Source organism: Panulirus ornatus, chromosome 26, assembly GCF_036320965.1.
Source record: "Panulirus ornatus isolate Po-2019 chromosome 26, ASM3632096v1, whole genome shotgun sequence".
In the NCBI taxonomy this organism is placed as follows: domain Eukaryota; kingdom Metazoa; phylum Arthropoda; class Malacostraca; order Decapoda; family Palinuridae; genus Panulirus; species Panulirus ornatus.
Window position 1 is genome coordinate 658,707 of NC_092249.1, and position 26,716 is coordinate 685,422.

Below are 26,716 nucleotides of genomic sequence, written 5' to 3' on the forward strand. Positions count from 1 at the left end.
GATTATTCAGTTATGGTTAACAAGAAATAATACACCATCAGGACTATCATATTTGTATACACCATGTAGATAAGATATCAAGCTAAAGTGATTCTTAAATGTTTTGAAGAAAAAGTGATAATGTCACACTAAGCCTAATGATAACCAATTCTTAAATGAAATTCACATTACAGACAAGAAATTCATGATACAGACATGATTGCAACTAGGCTGGGTGTATTGAAGACACAGCAACATTGAGCTGGTTCAGATGAGTACATTATTTTTTCTGGCACCAACAGTGACATCCCAGGAAGAGGTTGCCCGTAAAGCTCGTGATGAAGTTGTTTGTCTGAAGTCTTCCTCAGAAGGAAAAGTTGAAAAGTAAGTCACAAGTGCATTATTATTATTGTTAGTGAGAACAATGGAAGTAAGGGGAGTAGGGGAGGAATGGGATGTATTTAGGGAATCAGTGATGGATTGCGCAAAAGATGCTTGTGGCATGAGAAGAGTGGGAGGTGGGTTGATTAGAAAGGGTAGTGAGTGGTGGGATGAAGAAGTAAGAGTATTAGTGAAAGAGAAGAGAGAGGCATTTGGACGATTTTTGCAGGGAAAAAATGCAATTGAGTGGGAGGTGTATAAAAGAAAGAGACAGGAGGTCAAGAGAAAGGTGCAAGAGGTGAAAAAAAGGGCAAATGAGAGTTGGGGTGAGAGAGTATCATTAAATTTTAGGGAGAATAAAAAGATGTTCTGGAAGGAGGTAAATAAAGTGCGTAAGACAAGGGAGCAAATGGGAACTTCGGTGAAGGGCGCAAGTGGGGAGGTGATAACAAGTAGTGGTGATGTGAGAAGGAGATGGAGTGAGTATTTTGAAGGTTTGTTGAATGTGTTTGATGATAGAGTGGCAGATATAGGGTGTTTTGGTCGAGGTGGTGTGCAAAGTGAGAGGGTTAGGGAAAATGATTTGGTAAACAGAGAAGAGGTAGTGAAAGCTTTGCGGAAGATGAAAGCTGGCAAGGCAGCAGGTTTGGATGGTATTGCAGTGGAATTTATTAAAAAAGGGGGTGACTGTATTGTTGACTGGTTGGTAAGGTTATTTAATGTATGTATGACTCATGGTGAGGTGCCTGAGGATTGGCGGAATGCGTGCATAGTGCCATTGTACAAAGGCAAAGGGGATAAGAGTGAGTGCTCAAATTACAGAGGTATAAGTTTGTTGAGTATTCCTGGTAAATTATATGGGAGGGTATTGATTGAGAGGGTGAAGGCATGTACAGAGCATCAGATTGGGGAAGAGCAGTGTGGTTTCAGAAGTGGTAGAGGATGTGTGGATCAGGTGTTTGCTTTGAAGAATGTATGTGAGAAATACTTAGAAAAGCAAATGGATTTGTATGTAGCATTTATGGATCTGGAGAAGGCATATGATAGAGTTGATAGAGATGCTCTGTGGAAGGTATTAAGAATATATGGTGTGGGAGGAAAGTTGTTAGAAGCAGTGAAAAGTTTTTATCGAGGATGTAAGGCATGTGTACGTGTAGGAAGAGAGGAAAGTGATTGGTTCTCAGTGAATGTAGGTTTGCGGCAGGGGTGTGTGATGTCTCCATGGTTGTTTAATTTGTTTATGGATGGGGTTGTTAGGGAGGTAAATGCAAGAGTTTTGGAAAGAGGGGCAAGTATGAAGTCTGTTGGGGATGAGAGAGCTTGGGAAGTGAGTCAGTTGTTGTTCGCTGATGATACAGCGCTGGTGGCTGATTCATGTGAGAAACTGCAGAAGCTGGTGACTGAGTTTGGAAAAGTGTGTGGAAGAAGAAAGTTAAGAGTAAATGTGAATAAGAGCAAGGTTATTAGGTACAGTAGGGTTGAGGGTCAAGTCAATTGGGAGGTGAGTTTGAATGGAGAAAAACTGGAGGAAGTGAAGTGTTTTAGATATCTGGGAGTGGATCTGGCAGCGGATGGAACCATGGAAGCGGAAGTGGATCATAGGGTGGGGGAGGGGGCGAAAATCCTGGGGGCCTTGAAGAATGTGTGGAAGTCGAGAACATTATCTCGGAAAGCAAAAATGGGTATGTTTGAAGGAATAGTGGTTCCAACAATGTTGTATGGTTGCGAGGCGTGGGCTATGGATAGAGTTGTGCGCAGGAGGATGGATGTGCTGGAAATGAGATGTTTGAGGACAATGTGTGGTGTGAGGTGGTTTGATCGAGTGAGTAACGTAAGGGTAAGAGAGATGTGTGGAAATAAAAAGAGCGTGGTTGAGAGAGCAGAAGAGGGTGTTTTGAAGTGGTTTGGGCACATGGAGAGGATGAGTGAGGAAAGATTGACCAAGAGGATATATGTGTCGGAGGTGGAGGGAACAAGGAGAAGAGGGAGACCAAATTGGAGGTGGAAAGATGGAGTGAAAAAGATTTTGTGTGATCGGGGCCTGAGCATGCAGGAGGGTGAAAGGAGGGCAAGGAATAGAGTGAATTGGAGCGATGTGGTATACCGGGGTTGACGTGCTGTCAGTGGATTGAATCAAGGCATGTGAAGCGTCTGGGGTAAACCATGGAAAGCTGTGTAGGTATGTATATTTGCGTGTATGGACGTATGTATATACATGTGTATGGGGGGTGGGTTGGGCCATTTCTTTCGTCTGTTTCCTTGCGCTACCTCGCAAACGCGGGAGACAGCGACAAAGTATAATAATAATAATAATAATATTATTATTATAGTTATTATTATTATTATTATTATTATTATTATTATTATTATTATTATTATTTCTTTGAATTTTTATTCCTTTAGCTTAGTTGTAATGTGCAGTGTCTTTTAAAGTATTTTGGAGAAAAGAAGTCATAACCAAGCCTTCTGAATACTTATGTATTACTTACTAACAATATATCAATCTTCAGTTTTCTTCATGAACTTGTTATGGTTTATGCATGTTTAGACTTTAAGAAGCTAGTAGAGTGCATGTGTGAGAGTAAATTGTTGTAACAGTTGGTTGAAATAAATTGAGCAGTGTTTTGTAACTGTAAAGAGAAAGCACAGTTGTTTAATGTTTTTATGGATGGCAAAGGACTTCAATTATTACTGCTTGTATTACTACAGGTAAAATGTCTACTATCATCAGCCTCAGGAAAACTTTACATAAATCTCTCAGAAGGACTTGCATGAATAAAACAGTCAGTTTTGAAAGATGTCATGTATAGCAGTTCAAGATTTTGTAATGCTTCCCCCAGAAGATGGACAATACAGGCAAAATTTATGTAAATGACTTAGTGTTGAACCTCAGTTGTGGTAGTTGCTGAGCATTCTCAACATCAGTTTTCCCTTTTAGTGTTCAGATATTTTTTGTAAGTTCAGGAATTCTGCAAAGGGATTTGAAATCATTAATTAGTGAAGATCTTTTATGATGTATTAAGTTTTACTTACCTTCTGATACTCTGTAAGAATTAACTAAATTCTTCATAATGTTCTCATAGCTTAGGTTTTGGCACCCAAACTGCTCCATAAGGGATGTTGGCACCAGTTCTCTCTACAGGCTAGTACTTTGACTATATCAGCACTTTTGGTTATGAGTATGACCACAGACAAAATCTGTACTGATGCAGGAGAGGTATTCAGTTAATTGTATAAGTAAGATTATGGTCTGTCTCATCATATAGAAGGAAACAGGCATTCAGAGAGAGGTTCTGTGGAATGTACAGTGAAGTTTGAGTTAACTCTACATGGTGCTTGTAAAACTATTTTTATTCATTCTTGCTCTTTTTCATATAGTGGACAGTGCTTAGTTTGAAAAACCTAGACAAAAGCCATAACTCAGGTTTATTATCTACGGATTTTTTTAACAAAAGCCATAATTCAGGTTTGTTACCTACAGATTTTTTTATGATCTTTTTCCACATCACATTATCTCGGAAAGCAAAAATGGGTATGTTTGAAGGAATAGTGGTTCCAACAATGCTGTATGGTTGTGAGGCGTGGGCTATGGATAGAGTTGTGCGCAGGAGGATGGATGTGCTGGAAATGAGATGTTTGAGGACAATGTGTGGTGTGAGGTGGTTTGATCAAGTGAGTAACGTAAGGGTAAGAGAGATGTGTGGAAATAAAAAGAGCGTGGTTGAGAGAGCAGAAGAGGGTGTTTTGAAGTGGTTTGGGCACATGGAGAGAATGAGTGAGGAAAGATTGACCAAGAGGATATATGTGTCGGAGGTGGAGGGAACGAGGAGAAGAGGGAGACCAAATTGGAGGTGGAAAGATGGAGTGAAAAAGATTTTGTGTGATCGGGACCTGAACATGCAGGAGGGTGAAAGGAGGGCAAGGAATAGAGTGAATTGGAGCGGTGTGGTATACCGGGGTTGACGTGCTGTCAGTGGATTGAATCAAGGCATGTGAAGCGTCTGGGGTAAACCATGGAAAGCTGTGTAGGTATGTATATTTGTGTGTGTGGACGTATGTATATACATGTGTATGGGGGGGTTGGGCCATTTCTTTTGTCTGTTTCCTTGCGCTACCTCGCAAACGCGGGAGACAGAGACAAAGTATAATAAATAAATAAATATTTTCCACATCAAGTTCAAGAATTCTCTGCATCACTTTTTTATGCTCAGTAAATATTTGATTAAGACATGAGGGTGATAAATTTCTTTGACTTGGAGTTAAGTATGTTCCTTCATATGTATAGCACATCAGGAAGAGATTTTACCCTTGATTCTCTTGCAAGAATGTTGTTTTTCAATATGAATTTTGCATATTTTAAGATTCCTTTTGTCCCTTTCTTTTATTTGTGGTAATTAATGTGATTTGGATATTGACAGGCCTCTTCTTCGTAATCTACTTGTGGGTTACTTTGCAACTCCAGCAGACAAACGACAAGAGGTACTCAGAATTATTGCAGAGGTGTTGGACTTCTCAGGGGAGGAACGTTCACGTACAGGACTAGACACTCAAGGCACTTCTTGGCTGACATCCATAGCCAATTTCCTTGCCCCACCAGCAAGTAATGTCCGTGTCACATCAAAAGTGGATGTTCTGGATCATACAGTAAGTTTTTAAGAAAGGTTGAAAATTACTGTTCATAGAAAAATCTAGATATGATTAGTGATATAACACTTGAGTACAAGACAGAGTGAAGAAAAATTAACTCGTTACTTAACATTTTTGAATGTATAAGTATTAAACACCGTTACTTAACGTATTTGAATGTATAAGTATTAAACACCATAACATATTAACGTGCCACTATTACTTAACATCTTTCAACAGTCCCTGTCCCAGGCATTCATTAGGTTCCTAGAAGATGAATCAAACCCACGTCCACAGGCCCGCCTTCCTGCAGTGCAAATGGCTCAACAGACCACAGAGAAAGCAGAGAAGAAAGCTCAAGCCAAAGCTCAAGCCAAGACTCAAGCAGGTAACAAGGTAAGAATGCTGTTTTAAGCTCTGCCTCAATCTTTAAGCATATATTGACAGTGTTATTACAAAAGTTGTCAAGTGGATTATGGTTATTAGCATGGTAAGTGTATATTGCTTGCTTTTCAGTGGCCTTGGTTTGATGAATTTGTTGTGTGTTTGATGGTGATAAATGAAAAATGTATAAATGGGCTCTTCTTCATGTGGTTATACCGTGAATGAAAAGACACCTTGAGTGAGGCTGTATCATCATTAGTGGATTTTACCTGTAGTAATACCAGCAACAATAATTGAAGTCCTTTGCTGTCCATTAAAACATTAAACAACTGTGCTTACTCTTTACAAATTAAAGGAGTCCATGATCTCCCTGCTATTGATTCTAGCATATCCTTGAAGCTGCAGGACCCCCTTAAAAAGGGTCTTAGACTTGTATAATGAAAATTAATGATTCAGATGTAAGAAAAAAATTGTGTTGAGAAGCATGTTATTCCTTAAGTGATGAAAAGTAGACTTATTGGTGTAAAACAAGCTGACTTAGTATTCTGTGACGATGTTGCATAAGATTAACTGAACCCTTCACTTAAATCAGGGTGCCCTAATCAAAACATTTTTAAAGCTTAATGGAAATCTGGTTGTGCTGATACACTGTTTTTATTAACTGTAACATCATTGAACTATCTATTGCCACAAGGCCGCTGAATTTTTTAATCCACTTGCTGATATCCCCAATATCAGAGATATCAACATACTCCACAAAGACTAGCTAAATATTTCCCATGCTCTCATTGGCCTGGAACAACTAATCAGACTTCCTGCATGTGTCCATAGCAATTAAGACCAAACTTCTCTGGTTGTGTAGCAAGTACCATGCTTATGTTAAATGCCTGACAAGTGATTTATTCGGGTTTCCCCAAAGGAGTTATGTGTGAAAATCTTTACTTCTGCTGACAGCAAATGAATGGGTTAAAGGGTTTTGTAGGTATTACTCGACTCCACCTGCTAGTGGATACGCTGCAATTGAAAAGTCACTTTTGACAAGGTTATAGCATTGAAGTACAATCTCCTCAAAGAACTTCTCACTCCAAACAAGTCCATCCTTTCCCTGCTACTGATGGTAGTGCAGCCTTGAAGCTGCAGGAGCCCTTGGAGGAGGTTTCCTGGGATTTTACAACTAATGATGGAGGGGAAGGTGTTACATATGTGGAGTCTTCCCCAACTCCACACTTTCAAGTGTCAAAACCCCCAAGACTGCATTCAGAATGTGTCTGCATGTTGCAAACCATCAGTGATGGTGTATTGTTGATGTAACCAAATGAAAAAAGACGGATAGTTACAGAAGTGGGAGTGCAGTCTACTCTTTTGTTTGCAGTACATTTTCCTTAACTAATAGCGATTCTCCAACATGTTGGCTATGGGTGATTGCATTGTGTATATAACAATATAGACAAAATTGTAGCCTTCAAATTGGCTATTTCTATTTCCTCTTGATAAATGGGTCATATGTCAGTAGAGGAAAAGTAAATGCACAAAAAAATTATCTATGCCTTCTATTTATTTATTTATTTATTTATTTATTTATTTATTTATTTATTATACTTTGTTGCTGTCTCCCGTGTTTGCAAGGTAGCGCAAGGAAACAGACAAAATAATGGCCCAACCCACCCACATACACATGGTATGATATTGTTCTGAAGTTAATGTGTAGAGCTCCTGACAATGGATGGCAGAAGAAGGGATTAGGGTGGTGAGCTTATGACTCAAGTTATGACTTATTGTTGTATATGAAAGAAATTAAAGTAAAAGTAAACGATATGTAGAAATAGATGGGGCAGTGGCAGTGAGATGGGTACAGTTGGGGTCAACCTCAATCCATATTCACTAAATGACACATCACTATTTATGGTTTCTAAGTCTAATTACTAGATGGAGATTTCCATGTTTGTTGTTGCTTGGGTAGTGTCAGGATGCTGTGATATGATCATGAGGTAACCTGCATATGACTGGACATTCACACTGTAGTCTACAGGTGATTGGAGGTCATATAGAGAGAGGCTGAAGAAGGTTAGAGACAGAACTGCTCCTTGGGGAACTCCTTTGTAGAGCTTGAGGATTTTGGGAGGAGAAACACTTTTGAGTGACTCAGACATGTTGAGTACCCATTTTTTGTCATTTTGAGAATTGTGTCGAATTTTTTTTTGCAAGGATGTCTTAGGGTATATTGTTGAATTCTTTGTTGAAATCTGTTGCCACTAAAAGTTTTTTGGAGATGTTGGTTCTCATTGATTGAAGCCATGTAGGGTATGTTGTGTACAGTGTAGTGGTGAAGGACAGGGGATCTTGGAGTTATAAATGGGTTAGGTCCCTGGACCTTGTTTATAAGGCATTCTATTCATAAGTTAGATGTTCATAAGTTGGATGATATAGAGAAATGCATTAAATTTCGAGGAAATACCTATACCTGACTGTATTGATGTGCTAGATACTGTATTCTGAAGTGAATACAGTTCATAGAACATCATATTAAGCAACACTTAATGGAAAAACGATTCAGTACGAGAAATTGATTGTATGTTGGATTAGGAATTAATTATTGTTTTTTGGAGCTTGTATGTAGGTACTGGTGGTTGAAGGTTGGATGCTTGTAAGTCAGGGATTCCTGTAGATGGGTCTAAATTCATGCTGTGTAAGTGAGAGTAGAATATTTCGGCTGATTGTTTTGGACCAGGTTTTCAAGGAGTTTGGATACTGAGGACAGTGGTGATATAGTGTAGCAAAAAATAGATTGGTTGGTTTGGAGGATTTTAGGCTGGGTGCTGTATTCATAAGAATCCAGATGTTTTGGATTTCCCTGTGCAACCAAGAGTGGTTGAAGATATCTATACATCTTTTCTTGCAGTTATGCCGAAGCCCTTTGCATGGAAGTTTGAAACATTGTTAGGGCTTGTTGCAGAGCAGTTTTTGAAGGTTCATTTGCAGTGTGAATGTCAGTAGAAGGGCATTTCAGGAAGGATATTGCATAGGTTTTTCTGTGGCTGCTGTTTAAGTGTGTAGATGATTTATGGCTGATTTTTGAGCACTGTTTCACAAGTATGTTTATGAGTTTTTAGAGAGAAGGGAAGTGGTTGGATTTGGTCAAGAATGCTTCAGATGTGAGTGATATGTAGTTTTATATTTATTGAATGTATTTCAAGAGTGTTGTCATTGTCTGTGATCTATTATGTTATTCGGATTGGTGTCATTGGATAGGATATTGTAGTGTACAAGTGTGACAAGTCCTCCTTCAAGTCTTTTTTATTTGCCTTGTCAGGGTTTGTGAAATTTAGAAAGTAGGGAGGTTGGATGGGTTTTGGTCTAGTTTCGTGGATGAGAGCTGTGCTTATGTTGTGACCTTGGAGTAAGTTGATTATCTTTTTGTAATTTTTTTGATGCCGTTGGTGTTAAGTTGTCGAATGTTTGGTGTGCATACATGTGAAATTTTTTGGAGTAGATGAGTTAGTTTATGAAAGGTGGGGTTGTATATTTTTTGCAGTTGCTTGTCAGGTTTTTAAATTTAGAGTGTGATGGTGCAGGAGATTATGTTTGAGTGTTAAGTGCATATCCATAGTTCTGAGTAGTCTTTCATGGAAGGGAGTATTATGTAGTAAAGGTAATACTTTGAAGGCAGTTGGAGCATCTGACAGAGCATTGCTTTCTGGTAATGGAGTTTGAATAGTGTGCCAATGTTCTTTAGTGGTCCAGGGTTAGGATTAATTTCACTAGTTTGCATTATTAGCAGAGAAGTGATGGCCAGGACTTCTTCCTCCAGAAATTAAAATACTCTGTGATTGTCTACAAATGTTTGGTTTTAATCCATGGTCAACCATAATAATATGAATTATAATACAGTGCAAACACAATGATATGAATTATGATGCACTGCTAACGACATTCTCTAGCCCTGCATAAGATTAAGGTGCATGTGCGACTCCCCATTGTTACTTTATAAAAAAAATGCTTATCATTGTCTTTGTATCATGCTGTATAGATTAAAAGAAGTGTACATTGCTGAAAAATTTGTGAAATGAAGTTGTTTCAATATTCTTTTTAAGATCTTTTAATTGTTAATGAACATTTTTGAATGATATCTGTTGTCTGTTATTCTGATTTTAAGTTAACCTTTTCAGATTAATCCATTTATCAGCATTGGAGATACACCAGCTTCTAGCACTGAATCAAGCTCCCGAAACTCATCACCTCTTCTTGCTGCAGCTTCATCTCCACCTACATTGCCCACTATTACTCCATTAGAATCCACTTCCCAATCAGACTTCACTGTATCAAATGTTGTTACTCCCATCACAGTTATAAGTACCTCAGGAGTTGTGACACCAGTGTCAACAAACAAGTATCTGAGTAACCTGTTGACCTCTGATCCAAGTGAGAAAGCCGATGAAAATGCTAACAGGCAATTCAGTTAAGTCTAGTTATACATTATTATACAAAGAAATTATGGTAGATTATTTTTAGTGAATGTGAGAGATGTGACTTTTTCCTTAATTTCTTCCCTTCCTTTTAGGAATGAAAATTGCTGAGTGACTGAAAATAATGACATTATAGTTCATGTAAACAAACTGTGATATTTTGTTGAAATGATTGTAAATATCACTAGTATATGTATATGCATTTGAACATTTCATACTCATGACCTTTTCAAAACATTCAATGTGCACATTTTGTGGTTGCAAATAATCTCATAGTTGAATGAGTCCATCATATTTCATAAGAACCATCTATACATAGTTATAGGAACTTTATATTTAGAGATTTACTACAAAAAAAGGAAAAGAACCTTACTTTCTGTAATGCATGCTATTTCTCTTTCCCTTTTTTTAGATACCACTTCCCTCACTTTATCCAAGAGCTGGCTGCTTACAAACTTTTATTATTAGGTAAATCATTTTGTGTCTCATGATTACTCTATGGCCATTGGCAACTCAAGGGTAGGCATATGTGATGTCAGTATCTTTTCCTACACTGCTGAGCTTTGTAACTATCAACACTTTCATGTTTTTCCAAACAAATATGACCTGCCCATTTTTCAAGGCTAAGGTACTTTACTTCACCTCCTGTTAAACATATGGGTTATTCATCATCATTTTTCATTTTTTCTATTCTTTTTGCCCTTTTTCATGTTTGGTCAGGGGCTGGACTTAGAGAAGACGTAAGTCCATGTTTAGAACCTTGGACATGAAAATTTTTCATGCAAATTCACCATTTCCCATGTGAGCAAGGTAGCGTTGTGCAGTGTCTGAATGTGAGCAGACGCGACCAAGACAAGGGGGGAGTGACAGGCAGTATGCATAGAGAAAGGAACCCAGATGCTTTGGCTTAGAGCAGAATAACACTCGGGGGCCAAGGGGAAGGATGGTTTAGGAATGTACTAGAGGAAAAGTCAGGGGCTGGTGTGAAGGTTTCGCCTGCAAGAGATTACACTGCAAGTGAAAAGTGAGGCTGTGTCATTAGGAGGAGTATAGTCTCATCAAAGGACTTCTCACTCTAAAGTAGTCTGCTTTTCCCTTCTGCCAGAAATGATGCAGCCTTGGGCTGCTGGAGCCTTTTAAAAGGTTCTGAGTAACACCAGGACTCTTTCATTGAAATTGGTTCTGTGGTGATTATAAAAAAAAAAGATTTTAATTGTAAAAAGATTGTCAAGGTAAATCATAAAATATCAGTTTAAGGCAAAATATTTGAATTGCTGTGTTTAAAGCAGGAATTCATAAAAATGCATACTTAACAACATTAATTATTAAACAGACTCTTACATTCTGTGCTTGTGCTGAGTTATACACCGCTATGCAGAAAAACTTGGGAGACAGAATTCTATCAATAAGATACAGTACATGCAAGATAGTGCAGGAGTAGTAGAGCACTGGGATTAGGAAAAAAGTTACATAATACAACTAAGAATTATAATTTTGTAAATAAATGACTGTAGCATTCACAGATTATGCCTTTCCATCAGAATTTGGCATTAGAACTGACTTTTTTTTATAAATGCTAATGTTCTCTTGCCATACAGCGGCTGCTGAAAACTGTATATATTGTGTAAGGTTTTATATTTATAACTTGAAATGATTGTTAAATAGGATAATAAAGGATGATGTAACATTTCTCCAATTTCCATTACCTACAACTTGATGTGGTGATAAAGGAGAAAGGAATACACAGTGGATTTTCTGGTAAGGATTTACAAAGGAAGGCAAAGTCAATGGATTTGCATGCTTGTAATGCGTATTGTATCAAGTAGAATTTGACAGTTACAAGATTCCAGTGGGGCAGGATGCTGCATGCTTGCTTGCACACTAGCTCAGCCTGGGCAAGAGAAGATGCCTTTTAAAATTGGTGGGCTTTGCAAGTGCATGCCCTCATGTAGAACAAGTGTTGCTCCACCCATAACAAAGAAATACTAAAACCCCTTCTCAATTATTCATATTACTTCACTGGCCAGTGAGTGGGTGAAATTTGTACAAATAATGTTAGAGTCACTGACCTGCAAGGGATTTAGATTTGCACTGCAGGCCAACTTTGCACAAGGATTACTATGTGTAGTATGATATGAATAGCTCCAATTATATCCAAAGGTTACTTTGTTGTGTAGTATGATATGAATATCCAAATATAAATCATACTCATATTCCTTCATCTATACATTAAATGCCTTTGCAAACATAAGTTTCTTATACATAGTAAGTCCTATTGCTGGGGAACAAATAAAAGTACTCAAAATATCTTGAAGAAAAGGATGTGACTTTACTTGCTCTTAATGAGATAGTTGTTTGCTGAAGACAGTGTTGGTGGCAGATTTGAGTGAGGACCTGCAGAAGCTGGTTTATGGGTTGGGAGAGTATGTGAAAGGAAAAACAATAAAATCAAGGTTATTAGATTTAGCAATGCAAAGAGACAGGTTAGTTGGGGTGTGAGTCTGAATGGAGAAAACTTGAAGAAAGTGGTGTTTTTTAAATATCTGGAAGTGGATGTGGCAGCTAATGGAATCATGGAAGTTGAGATGAGTAATAGGGTGGGTCAGGAGGCAAAAGTCCTGGAAGCATTGAGTAATGTGTGGAAAGAGGTGTCACTTCCTGGGAGGTCAAAGGTGGGTATGTTTAAGGATTAAGTACTTCTGATGATGTATGGATGTGAGGCATGGCTATAAATGATAATGTACAGAATAGGGTAAATGTGACAGAAATAAAAGTTTGAGGACTATGTGGTATGAAGAGGATGATTGAGTAAGAAATAATAGAAAGAGAGAGATGTGGTAATAAGAGAGGTATGGCTGAAAGCAAAAGAGGATGTGCTTTAATGGTTTGGACATAAGGAGAATGAGTAAGGAGAGGTTGCCAAAAATTTACAGTGATACCCAGTTGACCACCTCGTCAAGATGCTGTCCTGGAGAAAGAGCTTTCAACGATGTCACTATAAAATGTGTTCCTTACAGTTTTATTTCTTTTTTTTTTTTTTTTTTTTTTTTTATACTTTGTCGCTGTCTCCCGCGTTTGCGAGGTAGCGCAAGGAAACAGACGAAAGAAATGGCCCAACCCCCCCCATACACATGTACATACACACGTCCACACACGCAAATATACATACCTACACAGCCTTCCATGGTTTACCCCAGACGCTTCACATGCCTTGATTCAATCCACTGACAGCACGTCAACCCCTGTATACCACATCGCTCCAATTCACTCTATTCCTTGCCCTCCTTTCACCCTCCTGCATGTTCAGGCCCCGATCACACAAAATCCTTTTCACTCCATCTTTCCACCTCCAATTTGGTCTCCCTCTTCTCCTCGTTCCCTCCACCTCCGACACATATATCCTCTTGGTCAATCTTTCCTCACTCATTCTCTCCATGTGCCCAAACCATTTCAAAACACCCTCTTCTGCTCTCTCAACCACGCTCTTTTTATTTCCACACATCTCTCTTACCCTTACGTTGCTTACTCGATCAAACCACCTCACACCACACATTGTCCTCAAACATCTCATTTCCAGCACATCCATCCTCCTGCGCACAACTCTATCCATAGCCCACGCCTCGCAACCATACAACATTGTTGGAACTACTATTCCTTCAAACATACCCATTTTTGCTTTCCGGGATAATGTTCTCGACTTCCACACATTTTTCAAGGCTCCCAAAATTTTCGCCCCCTCCCCCACCCTATGATCCACTTCCGCTTCCATGGTTCCATCCGCTGACAGATCCACTCCCAGATATCTAAAACACTTCACTTCCTCCAGCCTCTCACCATTCAAACTCACCTCCCAATTGACTTGACCCTCAACCCTACTGTACCTAATAACCTTGCTCTTATTGACATTTACTCTTAACTTTCTTCTTCCACACACTTTACCAAACTCCGTCACCAGCTTCTGCAGTTTCTCACATGAATCCGCCACCAGCGCTGTATCATCAGCGAACAACAACTGACTCACTTCCCAAGCTCTCTCATCCCCAACAGACTTCATACTTGCCCCTCTTTCCAAAACTCTTGCATTTACCTCCCTAACAACCCCATCCATAAACAAATTAAACAACCATGGAGACACCACACACCCCTGCCGCAAACCTACATTCACTGAGAACCAATCACTTTCCTCTCTTCCTACACGTACACATGCCTTACATCCTCGATAAAAACTTTTCACTGCTTCTAACAACTTGCCTCCCACACCATATATTCTTAATACCTTCCACAGAGCATCTCTATCAACTCTATCATATGCCTTCTCCAGATCCATAAATGCTACATACAAATCCATTTGCTTTTCTAAGTATTTCTCACATACATTCTTCAAAGCAAACACCTGATCCACACATCCTCTACCACTTCTGAAACCACACTGCTCTTCCCCAATCTGATGCTCTGTACATGCCTTCACCCTCTCAATCAATACCCTCCCATATAATTTACCAGGAAAGTGATTGGTTCTCAGTGAATGTAGGTTTGCGGCAGGGGTGTGTGATGTCTCCATGGTTGTTTTATTTCTTAACTAAGAATATTCCATTTCACCTCCAAAGGGAAATTTTTTACTTTTAGTGTATTTCTAACACTGTTTCATAATTTTTCCAAACATTATGGGTATAAATAATTCTTAAATGTTCTTTAAAATGTTGAATGATACATGTGAGAACTTGAGCATTCACACATATGTGTAAAATGAAAGAGTTCAAGAAGCTAAGCAATGATTGGTCCAGAGTGCTCTGCATACAGTGCTCAACGTTGGCTGAGCAAACATTAACAGAAATGATGGATGTGACTTGTTCATTTAAATTTGCAGGTTTTCACAACATTATAGAAATACAAAAAGCTAAAAGCTCTGTAGCATATCAGCTAAGTACCAAGAAGCTGAAAGCTCTATAACGAATCAGCTTTCAATGGGGTATCCCTGTTTTGAGTCAGAAGTGATGGGGACAAGGAGAAGGGGAGACCAAATTTGAGATGGAAAGATGGAGTGAGTAAGATGACAAAAGCTTAGAGCTTGAACATGTAGGAGGGTGAAAGGCATGCATGGGATAGAGTGAACTGAAGCAATGTACTCTACAGGGGGGGGGGGGGATGTCATCACTGGACTGAGCCAAGGCTTACGAAGTAGCGCGGGGAAACACGGGAAGATTATTGGGGCCTGGTCGTGAATATGGAACTTTGGTTATGGTTCATTACACTTGACATCTAGAGAACACATGTATGCGAATGAAGCCTTTGCTTCATCTGTACCTGGCGCTACCTCGCTGGCACACAAAACAGTAGACAAGTATTAAAAAGATAAAAGTTGAGGCAACTTATCCATTCAACAAAATTAACAGTGATGTAAGAAAGAACAGCTCCTTGACTTTACCTGCCATTCATCTATATATCCTCACTTTCTATTTTTTTTCCTACTATTTCCTCACGCATTCTTTTTATCAAATTTTTATCTATACTACTACTCGTTTACTCTGACAAAACAAGAAGCTGGGAGGAAAGTGTGTACCCCCACAATAATCCACACCCAAAGTAGACCTCAGAAAATAATGCAACACTACATTCAAAGAGACCATATATATTTCATTATGTGAGGAACCACAGCATTTATATTCCTTTCAGAGAAAATTGCTCTAACTGCCCAACTGTACTCTCGACTTTAAAATGTCAACTGCCGCATCAAGTCATTGCTGGCCAGAAATTTTTCAAGAACCAACGAGAAACCGTAGAAAGAACAAGAAAAATATGTATATAATTACATGTGACATGTGCCATTTCTTGAAAAGCCTGATAAGGGATTAGCAAACGCTTTTCCGAATAATGAGCAAATGTTATTCACAAAATGATCGGACTACCTTCCTGCAGGGAGACGGTATTGTCATAACATAAAAATGCCTGGACGTGATCAAGAATAATATCACACTGAATACAGGGATTCATACTAAGCAAGTATGCAGCTGACTTATTCATTCCCAACTATTGTTTTCTTTTTACATTCTTGTTACCACGAAAGTCCTGTACTTCCCATCCGTACGGACAACAAAGATGATAATTGCTAAATAGGCGTATCATCCTTACATTGCTCGGGTATTTTTCCTGATCATCCCTGTATCGAGGGTAGCATTCATTACTATGATGCAGATCTCATTTTGAGAACTTGAACATCCTCTCTTTATTGTCAGATTGAATCTTTACGTACATACTGCATTTGATCAAATGAATGCAAAGAACTCCCCAGCTTTTAAGAGCAACTCTCGTTAACAGACATACATAAATTTATATGGGCGAGCTGACGAGGCATAACTACTAAGCGTTAAGCCAGAAGGTACTAAATACAGCGTTAAAGATTTTGTTCAAAGCTATTATGAGAGAAATATGTAAAATAAAACGTACGAAAATAATTTCTTCAGTACTACTTAAGGCTATATGACACCCAATGTACTGACCTAGAATAAAAATTACCACAATTATAAACTAATACGCACATGAGTAACACCAAGCAGAAATATACGTCCGGTTTGTCCATTCACAATATAAAATCTGGGAACATTACGTCGTGTCAGGTGGTCCGGATAACCTTGAGACCGAGATCGCGGCTCTGTACCCATAGGGGTGAATGACGACACTTTTCAGCAAGGGGAGCGCTACTCAAGGTGGCCTCATTCTTCCCCTAGCACAGACAGTTTTTCCCTTAAACCCATGGAATAAATGAAATGATGTTGACAATGAATGTACATATACATTTCCACGGTTAAAAAAAAAAAAATTGGCTTTAGTATCGGGGACAAAATATACAATTCGCTCGCAGTAAGTTCCTCGAGTGGTGTTCGATGGATGATGCACCACAGACAGCGTCTTTATACGTGACTCGATCGAAAAATGAAAGTAAAATTGTTCTGGAAGATCGGCCGTAACCTGAATGTGGTTCGTCTTATATGCAGAACTAAAAATTACTAAGTGGCTGACTGGTATCGTTTTGTGAGAGATGAGTTGTTGGGTGTGGGGAGGGCCGTCAAGTGTGGCTCCACCCAGAAAAGTGGCCAAAAAAAAGTTGACCGTACATTTCATGATATGGGGAATCGGGTTAAGGGGCTTGGACTGTAAGTAGGTCCCTGCATATCATATATACATACTTAAGCTTTTAACGTATAACCGCACACGTATACAGATTGTTGCCCTTTCAACTCTATCTAATTACTCAAAAGTACCTAAGACGAGATTTTGCCATAAGGCATGCTAGGATGGGGAGCTGTGGTTTTGGTGCATTACACATAACGCTAGAGAATGAAGTGAGCGGATGTGGCCTTTCTTCGCCTTTTTCTGGCGATACCTCGTTCACACATGAAATGATGATATATATATATATATATATATATATATATATATATATATATATATATATATATATATATATATATATATATCTTCACTGTTATTAAAGAATTCACCTGGACATTTAAGAAAACAGTTAATCCAAGTATATAACTATATTTTCAATAGTTTCCTTGTCTTGCAATTACAGTGAAAGTATTTTGGGTACGACCCGTTTCACTTTCCTAAGAGCAACGAATGGTGTGTACTCCGTAATGCTATAGAATGACGAACATTACTGTAACACGACGGCTCCTAATGGTGTGATTTAAAATATGTAGCTCTACCGGCCCTTAGGAAAGACAACCATTCCTAGGTCCGCCATCACCTATAAGATGACGTAAAATAAACAATAATGGGCGGGAACTTTACCCCCAAGGCCACCATTATGACACCATGCCGTCTCCCGCGGCTTCGGTGTTAACCTTTGAAAACAGCACCATATGGTCCGGTGGCGCAAACTAGGCCAACACGCAACATATTATTATCAATAAAACGCTGACGAACCGTATTCGTGATAAGGCTAAATGCGTGTTATACTTTCATATGCTTTTGTTATTACGTAATTTCGATATCTATTTTGAAAGGTAAATCATACTGATCTCGAGGCTTGTACTCAAGATATAAACATGTTTCTCCCGTTTTGAAGAGGATTTATCTTTCCGTTTGTCTGTCAATTGCAGGTAAGAAAAATTCATAACTGAACATTAGGAATGCAGCAAATTGGCGGGACCAGTATGGGCAACTTCTGCCTATAGGAGTACTAACGCAGTTTGTTCCACTGTAAACCATCATGGGGCAAAATATATGTATGACGTTGTAAAGGTGATGTATAAACAAGGTCTTTCATTTTTATAAGACAGTCGATGGCTACAAGAAGGAAAACGAATAACACATCTGTTAAGGTACTTTTTCATTTTGTGTAGCAATATGTACAGTTACCTGCATGTACATTACGATTAATTTGCAATGAAAAATGTTTTTCCTGCCACGTTATATTATGTTATGACAAATGTCAACAGTGATTAAGCTCAGTGTAGCAGATATTTAATTGAAATTGATAGGTAATTGTAAATTCAGTCAGGAAGGCCTGCTCTCTCCACGTACCGAGGTACACAGACGGCAAGGCAGTTACTTTTGTCTTCGTAGTCTTAAGAATAAGACGTAGGAGTTCGTGCCTTCCCTCTAACATAAAACCAACAGTTCACAAGATCACTACATATTAACCAAAAAACTTATGCCAAACCCTTCCGTATGTTGGCAGACACTCATCGGGTTCCTCACGAATATCATGGTATGTCCCATCGTATACAGCTAACTGGTCATGAAATATAGTTCTGATTGGATGACAGGATCTTAGAGGTTTTTAGAATGATAATGATAATTATTATTTCATGGTTTGCTCATCATAATTACGTGAGTGGAACTACAGGACGAACGTTGTCGGATAAATACGTTCCACTTTCCGTTTACTTTTAGTTTTAAGCAACTTGCGAGCGGAAGGTGGCGACATGTGTTCTGTCATTTGCTTGGTATTTCTCTCGTTGTGATGCAACAAATATTGACCAACGGCTCGGACATCTTACAGTTAGTCCATTCATCTGTTAACAGTGAGTTGATGATTATCTTCTGTCGTCTTTTACTGATGAAACTTCACATGCATGATCTTTTTTTTTGATAACCCAGGCGATATTATAAGTTACGACCATGTCGGTCTGCCGTCTAAGGCTTCTGTTGTTTACTACGTATATCGAAATATTCACTCACGATCCTCTAAATCAGTTCTGGCCAGAGATGAGAGTACATTTTCATGTCAAAACCTTCAAGAAATACCTTCATGAATGCAACTACATCTCCGATTAAAATCATATTGTTATAAAGCTTCGTGTGCCTAAGAATAAAGATTTTCTCATCTCATCTCAGCAGAGGCAAGGTAGACTCAGTATCTGCCAGTGGCCAACCTGTCAATTATCACCATTCATTCCTGCCCTCGTACTTCAACCTTCATCGTCTTCCAGTGTCTTCCCTTCGTCTTCTAAGCCAGCTCTTGATGTCCTCAATCCATCCCATTCTAAGTCTTGGTGGACTTCCCTATGAGGTATAATTCAAATACCTTTTGACATATCATTGTTAATCTCCCTATGCTTGACTCTACATTCACAGTGATGATAGATATATTTTACTACTTTTGTCAGTTTCATATTTAAGAAAATAAAGAAGTTTAGGGGTTGACCAGATGCCCTCCTGACATCTAATGCAAATTGTCCTGCCCGTTGACAGTGTCGTTACTTCAGCACCACATTAACATCATAATCTTATTCACTGATGATTGTGCGAAGCAATAAGATGAAGATTGTTTACGTTATCAAAGTTACGATGTCATGAAGACTTGGCAAGTGCTTGACTGTACCATAACGAGATCATATCATACTTGCCCAGTACACGATGCTCGCTGGCCATCAGCTCCGAACAAAATTCTTGACAACATAAAGCATTATGATGCAGTACGAGTGTCCGGTCACTGCTCCAGATAGCGACGTTAGTTGCGTGTGAAGCGGCCCTCAGGACGCGGTAGAGCGTGTCCAGCGACAGGCCTGGAGCCCAACCATCATTAAAGATCGCAGCTATTGTGTGATCGCACCTACTGGACGAACGAACACCACCCTTCCTCTAGGGTTCACATCCGCTCGTCTCCCGCCATATTTCCACTGGTCTTTATGCTTGATCAAAGTAAATAAAGAGGAGAGGGAAGTTGGGATGATGCATATAACAGATCAGTACAGGAGAGATGAACGTGCTACGCTTCATAGAAATCCTGGCGTCAACACCAGGCATTCCAGGGTGTGTCAGACCTGGACGCAACACCTTGATTGCTAGGGTAATACTCACGTGAGGTGACCTGGCCACTGACCCTACCCTCAAGGATTATGTCAAATACCAGACCATCGTACCAAGAGGTCGTTTGGTTGTGTTGCAGTGACGTGCAATCATCCTAGGTGGTCTTACAGTCACGCTTGAGGGTCGTACAGTCATATAGTCCACGGTAACAACTATCTTCGTATGTGGTTGTCATTTGATCCTCGTAATCGATACCAAGTTCTCAGTTGCATATTCGTAGAATTCTGAGAGTGAAAAGTCTTGGGACAATCACATTGCTCAACTATGTGTTTGGCGTTTGATTATAATCTATATGACAGTTATATCAGTGTAAGTCAAGTATAATGTCGTTCACTTGTTAATTGGAATTTATTCTGAAATGTACACACCGTATCCATTTCGTACTATAACAATTTATTTAGTGTCCCAGATGGTTCAGCGATGGTCCAATTGTTTATGATGCATTTGTCTTTGTAGATGCCTTCTAGTCAAAGAATGTTCCCCACTGACTTAGATGTCTGATTATTATATTGTACCTTTAAAATTTTCATTCTTACCTGTGACTATTTGGCTTAACAATACAATGTCATGTATAATTACTTCGTGTTCCATCTGATTGGCTCAGCAGTATGGTGGACCGTCCGATCAGGTCTTCCGTCTGAATGGCCAGGTAACATGGTATACTATCAGATTATTACCCCTGATGGAGGGAGACTGATAACTTAGGTATCGTAAGTGCCCTACGTGCTGTAAGCAATGTGACTGGCTAAAACAACCTGTTTCAAGATGCCTTTAACCACTGTTGGTCGTTCATTGTTGTAAGAAGTTCAGCAAGAAACTTGTTGGAAGGGTCTCGATGAAGTAGATATATTGTAAGGGTGAGGGATGCTTGGAACTGTGAATGTTAGCAGTATGCACTTGATGAAAAGGCATCCTGATGGCGGAGATAGTACAAGAGATTGTGGTCCATGAGTGTAGAGGTATAACTACATACAAACAAGAGACATAGGTTATCTCATTTCTTCAATTCTTCATCTGACAGTCTCTGCAGTCGCACGTACAGACCAAGGCAATTACCAGTGACGCTACATCCAAATCGGAGACCAACTTCGTAATGAGTCATGTAGTAAACAGTGGAACGATATGGAGACAACGGATATTACAAGATACAGAAGGGATTACAGGACGTAATGATAAAATATAAAAGACAAAGTAATACCGCTACATGATTACTGTTTCCGACCACAGAGTAGCTTACTAAGGAATTACTCAGGAAAGTTACGTAAGGGAGGTCTTGAAGCCAGGGAGGAGGTGTTAGGTACGAGCGAGAGAAGAGACGCTACAGTAAGGGAACCAGCGAGGAGGTAGACACGAGCAGTAGGAGGAGGGGAGAGGAACGGGGTCAGGGTGAGGGAAAGTGTTGTCCAACAGGAGGTGTCAATTAGCCAGACAACAGACGTACTTTAAAGGGAACATGGAACACACAACAGTTGGCCACCGTGCGAAATATTTAACATAATACAGGAGAGCTGATGAAATATAACAAGATAATACATGATAACAGAAGAAATATAACGAGGCTCTTGCCCTGCGTATAACGTGTCGTCACAAGAGTAAGATATGAAGAAAAAAGCCAGCTTAGCAACTGGCAAATGTTTTATGACGATTTTTTTGTCTGCCTGATACATATATGAATTTGAACTTCGTAGCTTTCATGCAGTGTGAGCCCTCATATCTAGTCAGTTGGTAACCTTCATAGAAGGTCCTTAAGGTGTTACTGTGGAGATTCTGTTATCTTTCCTTCAGTTACAGTGATAAAGAGAATGAGTACACAGGCAGGGGACAGACACAATGGTTTCGACACACAGTAATACTCTACATGTAGAGGCTGGGACATGATAAATCATTGTGGATTAATGCTACGTTATTATTCCATAAGTATCAAGGTAAAACTCATCTATAAAGACGTCAGCAAACTGCAGATCCCAGCAGACAGTAAGACAGAACGCAGTTTTACTGTAGCTATAAACCAAAAGAATTATATAACGAAATTAGATGAATACAAGTCTGTTGGATGTGAAAATGTTGGGCGCATGTGTGGCACTATGGTGAGGGTGTATGTCTGTCTGGGCTCCTGGAAGTGAGACTGGATTCAGAGGTTGTTTACGTTCAGTTGTTCCTGCAACAAACACAATTGGGTTTTCCTGGAACAGAATCATATAAACTCCATGGCCTCTATGTTCCTTATTTACCATCTTTTTGATAGTCTTGCAGCCCCCATACGTCTTATTTACTATAACAGTCCCACTGTCCCCGTACGCCTTATCTATTATCCAATAAAACTTACTCTCCCTTGAGAAGCTCCATCACCTTCACACATATTCCTTATCTTCGTGAGACCCTTGCCTGGCACCAGCTGCCTCTCTGCTCTTCGTCCTCACTCCAGCCATGAGCAGCTGCCTGATCAGATTCAGGCCTCACCAGTTAGTGCTCACGGTGTACATCATGTCACTCATCCCAGAAATCAGTTATTTTCTAAGGTTATGATATCCCCTCAGTCTGGGCGATTGTCCTTACCCATACCATGACTTTGATAGTACAGATTTTGCATAGTTATTTAATACTCATTTGTATTTTTGAGCTTTCAGCCTAGGTTGGGAAGCCTCACCCGTTCAGTCAATAATTTGTGCCACGATTCGGTAACCTGGTGTTCTGGCCGACCTCCCCGGCTAGCAGGAGACAGGTAGGGACTCCACACGACCTTGTCTTTCATCATCAGTCTCCCATAACTTTCCCTTCAACCTTTTGCTTCTTGGATCGTCATGTTCTCACGCCGCACCCTACCATACCGTCTTCCCCTAGCACTTTCTTAAGTATGTACACGTTGACCGCATGATCACTTCCCGCCCATAAAGTTCGTGAACGTCTATATTCCGGCTTCGTTACGTCAACGGCCTCAGTGATCTGCACTATCTTGTGGGTGTGACACGTTTTCTAGACCTAATCCTCGGTCAGAGTCTGACCATTTTTCTGAGTGGCGCATCAATAACCAGCCTTTTCTCTCCAATCTGTGTACCGCTGTACGGCTATAATCTCTGGCTTAGTGAAAGCAGTGCACACGTGAGGATGCAAGCACGTGTAAATAAACTATGGTCATCCTGGTGCGTGCAGAACTTCCTCTTGTCATCATTAAAGAATGGAAGTACGAATCTTGAGACATACTGTTCAGGTTCTTATTTGACTCTGATACTGAGAGTTATATCAAATGAACATTCAAGATATCAGTGTTATGTTCAGGTGAACACTGATCATATCTCTGGCTTGATGGAGGGGAGACAGACATTTACACCAAACATACCTAATTATATTCTTGGTTCGCGTAGATACATGGCCTCCGTGAATTTGCAAGTCTCGAGATAAAGGAGAGCTTTTGCTCACATTCTAACGTCCAGAAATAGAGTCAGAATACTTCTAATTGTCACATCAGACATATCTAATCTCAAGCCCATATCTTCCAGAATGATGAATTGATTACTTGAGATAATACTTGAAACATCACAGGGTAATCCTTAACCTGTAAGTAGTTATGTTCGAGTCTAGTCCTTTAACTTGCTCAGGTCGGCTTCCCTAAGAGCACACACACACACACACACACACACACACACACGTCAAGCTAAGGATGGGATCTTAACGACCAGACATCAAGCCTTGTCATCCGGCTCACCATGATAAAGACAAAAGTCAGTGAAAGTTCATAACGTTTCTAAATGGGCTGTTCGAATAGACATGAAAACAGCTCCATTACGTGTCTGTCACGACCATTAGTGAGCATCCTCGCCAAGTACGGATGGCATTCAGCCAAGTCCCCTAATTACAGAGGCCAACCTTGCTGCTCAAGAGAGAGAAACCAACCCCGTCTGGCAGAGCAGAGGCCGCTGCACCACAAGTCGCCACAACCACAATTTCCACCCATATGGTCGTGTGACGTCATGCGACGCCTCCCCAACCCTCTAACAATCAGGGAGAAACGTTCACCAAACGGTGATGGATGGCGCTCCAGGAAGAAAAGCACCATCGTTCCAGGATGAGAAGCGCCGTAGTTCAAGGACCACTCGCTCCATCGTTCCAGGAGGAGCAGCATGGTCTCCTGGGTGCTGGCTGGGATCGCACCTTACCACTAGTGGCCTGTTATTCCTGCCATCATCATCAACACCAAAAGTATATTTGTCTTGTTGCTGATCCTCTAACTGATTTACGCAAGTTGTGACGTCCCTACGACCAGCCAGAGAGTGAAAGTGGTGTTTCCTGGGCATCACGACGTGTACAGGTATGCGGGGCCGTGAAATGCTGCTTAAATAATATGATGATGTTAGTTTGTGTTAGTGGTGTGGAGAGTTCTTAAGAGGTAGGGTCTGACTGCCAATCTAAAACACTATCTCCGGCAAGGTCAGCTGTAGACCGCTTGCACGGGTCGTCTGGAATTTCTTCAGTTGCACCAATCGTCGGATAACTACAGACGTACACACATCTTGTATGAGATAATCCAAAATTTGTATGTAACCGAACTTACGATAACGTCCCATCACTGTAGCTGCTCAGGTCTAGTAATATTACCCACCGTCTCAGCCTCGTAAATGGCAGGAACTGTCAGTCGCGTGATTGCTGGAGGTCAGGAAGACAACGGTGTGCAGAGCTTGTGACCACAACCGCCAGCCTCACTCATCAAGTGGTGGCCTCAAGTGGGGACCTTTAATCTGCTACTTACATAACCTTCACTGTAAGATCCTCGTGTAATTTAAAATAATTATTTCTATGGTAGAATGTCCTCGTAAGTAGTGTCGAACTGAAAATCGCTATAAGGCTGCTCTCCTCAAGGATGACAGTGCACGTACATTATTCCTGTATTACTGCACCTCAGTTCCTAGAACTAAACACGTTACAGTGTTAGATTGTACGTGTGGATGACATTTTTACGCTGATGGCCCGTGCTACAGTGCCATTGTATCCCCGTCTGCAGGTGTAACATACGACAACACTGTAGAGTTCCTGCAGTCACTCGTAAATAACTTGGCTTACTTTCCCGCCAGTTGTTGTAGTAAGTGTGGCGAGGCTGTCAACAATTACCATCCTCCATCTTTGTCAGTACCACAAACTTCATCCAGTTTCTTTTACTGTTCTGGAACATCAGCTTCCTACCACTCATATTGCAATCTGAAGTACCCTGTTCAGGATAAAGTAAGTGTTGCCAGGGATCTTCCTTCATGGGGACATTCTGTAACAAAAGATGAAGAGTGAGTGTAGTACTGTACCCATCTGACAACATACGGGGCAAGTTACAAGACCAAACCTGCAAACCAAACCTGGCAGTTGATAGTAACCCTAACTTAACAAATATCCACATGTTGCCAGAACCAAACGCTCTATTGACGGGGAGTGAAGATGGACGGTGGGCCTGCCAACACTGGAGGGAACGAGGTTGAAGAGGCACATGATAACCGCATTAGGGTCCTTGATGACGTTCACAACCAAGTCTCTGAAGGAAAGAGAAACCTGCCAACTTGTGGCCTCAGAGATGCACGGGTTAGGCCAAGAGTCGGCAGGCATGAACACAGAGCGACAGTTCAGCAACACTTGAGACATAAACGTAAGTTGGTGTGAGATATTCCCCTCCCACATGTACACTCACTCACACCTTACCTGGCCTCCTTACTGCGGCCGCCACTTATATTTTACCATGTAGTAAATATAATTACTACCATGTCCCCCTCCCCCCTCCCATCTCAGAGGTAAGAGTGATTATATTCAATATTTCCAGGATCGATTTTCTCTCCAGTCTTAGACGTATTACGATTGTGAGGCTCACAGAGGTTTATTACGTGCAGATTCCTGTGTGTTACATTGCTCGGAAGAGTGACGGTTGTAACGGGCAGGTGTTGTTATGGCTCATGACCTACGGTGCAGTACACATCCCCAGCACCACATACACACTCACCTTTCTGGGTAATGGAATGGAATAATCAAGACCACACTTGCTACGGTTGAGGTATATTTTTGATTTTGATAACAATGTCTGTGATATTACTTGACACCGGGCCTTCTGAAATACACTCTGTACCTGAGCATATATATATGACGCGTACGAAGAATCTGATGACTTCTAAAATCACTGAAAAAGATTCTTTGAAAATTCATGCTGATGCCGTACTTACCTGAGTAATTCAGATGAATCTGTTGATAAAAATATATGATATCTACTCACATGATTATCACTAGTTATCTGTTAATGATATATCCTCCCTGTGCTGCAGTATTTCCATTTTGTTATTTCAGCCGATTGGCTGATTAAATTCAATAAACCGTTCATTATTATTATTATTATTATTATTATTATTATTATTATTATTATTATTATACTTGTCATCTGGCAAGGCGCGCGAGACTTTCATAAGAGTGTCCCACAGGGCCTCCAGGTCTCGTATTTCATGGACTGTCTAATACTTCACTGAAGTTGACGTGCCTGAGGATGTTCCGTTCCTGTACGTGCCTGAGGATGTTCCATTCCTGCACGTGCTTGAGGATGTTCC

At 40.2% G+C, this 26,716-nt stretch overlaps 2 protein-coding genes across 4 annotated transcripts in view; both read left to right on the forward strand.

The window, feature by feature from the left end:
* Positions 1-11,520, forward strand: part of LOC139757379 (uncharacterized) — a 158,350-nt gene extending 146,830 nt beyond the window's left edge. Inside the window, exons 17-20 of the mRNA XM_071677807.1 lie at positions 282-363; positions 4,779-5,004; positions 5,227-5,382; positions 9,537-11,520. Of these exons, the coding sequence (XP_071533908.1) occupies positions 282-363; positions 4,779-5,004; positions 5,227-5,382; positions 9,537-9,830 (758 nt within the window). The 3' untranslated portion in view covers positions 9,831-11,520. The remainder of the gene's footprint in view (positions 1-281; positions 364-4,778; positions 5,005-5,226; positions 5,383-9,536) is intronic.
* A 5,790-nt stretch (positions 11,521-17,310) lies between these two features.
* LOC139757380 (uncharacterized) overlaps positions 17,311-26,716 on the forward strand; it is a 28,150-nt gene continuing 18,744 nt past the window's right edge. The window contains exons 1-2 of one of the 3 annotated variants that reach the window (XM_071677809.1): positions 17,311-22,875; positions 25,542-25,776. The gene's annotated coding sequence lies outside the window, so the exon portion shown is untranslated. The other 2 variants (XM_071677811.1, XM_071677810.1) reach the window with 2 other exon arrangements.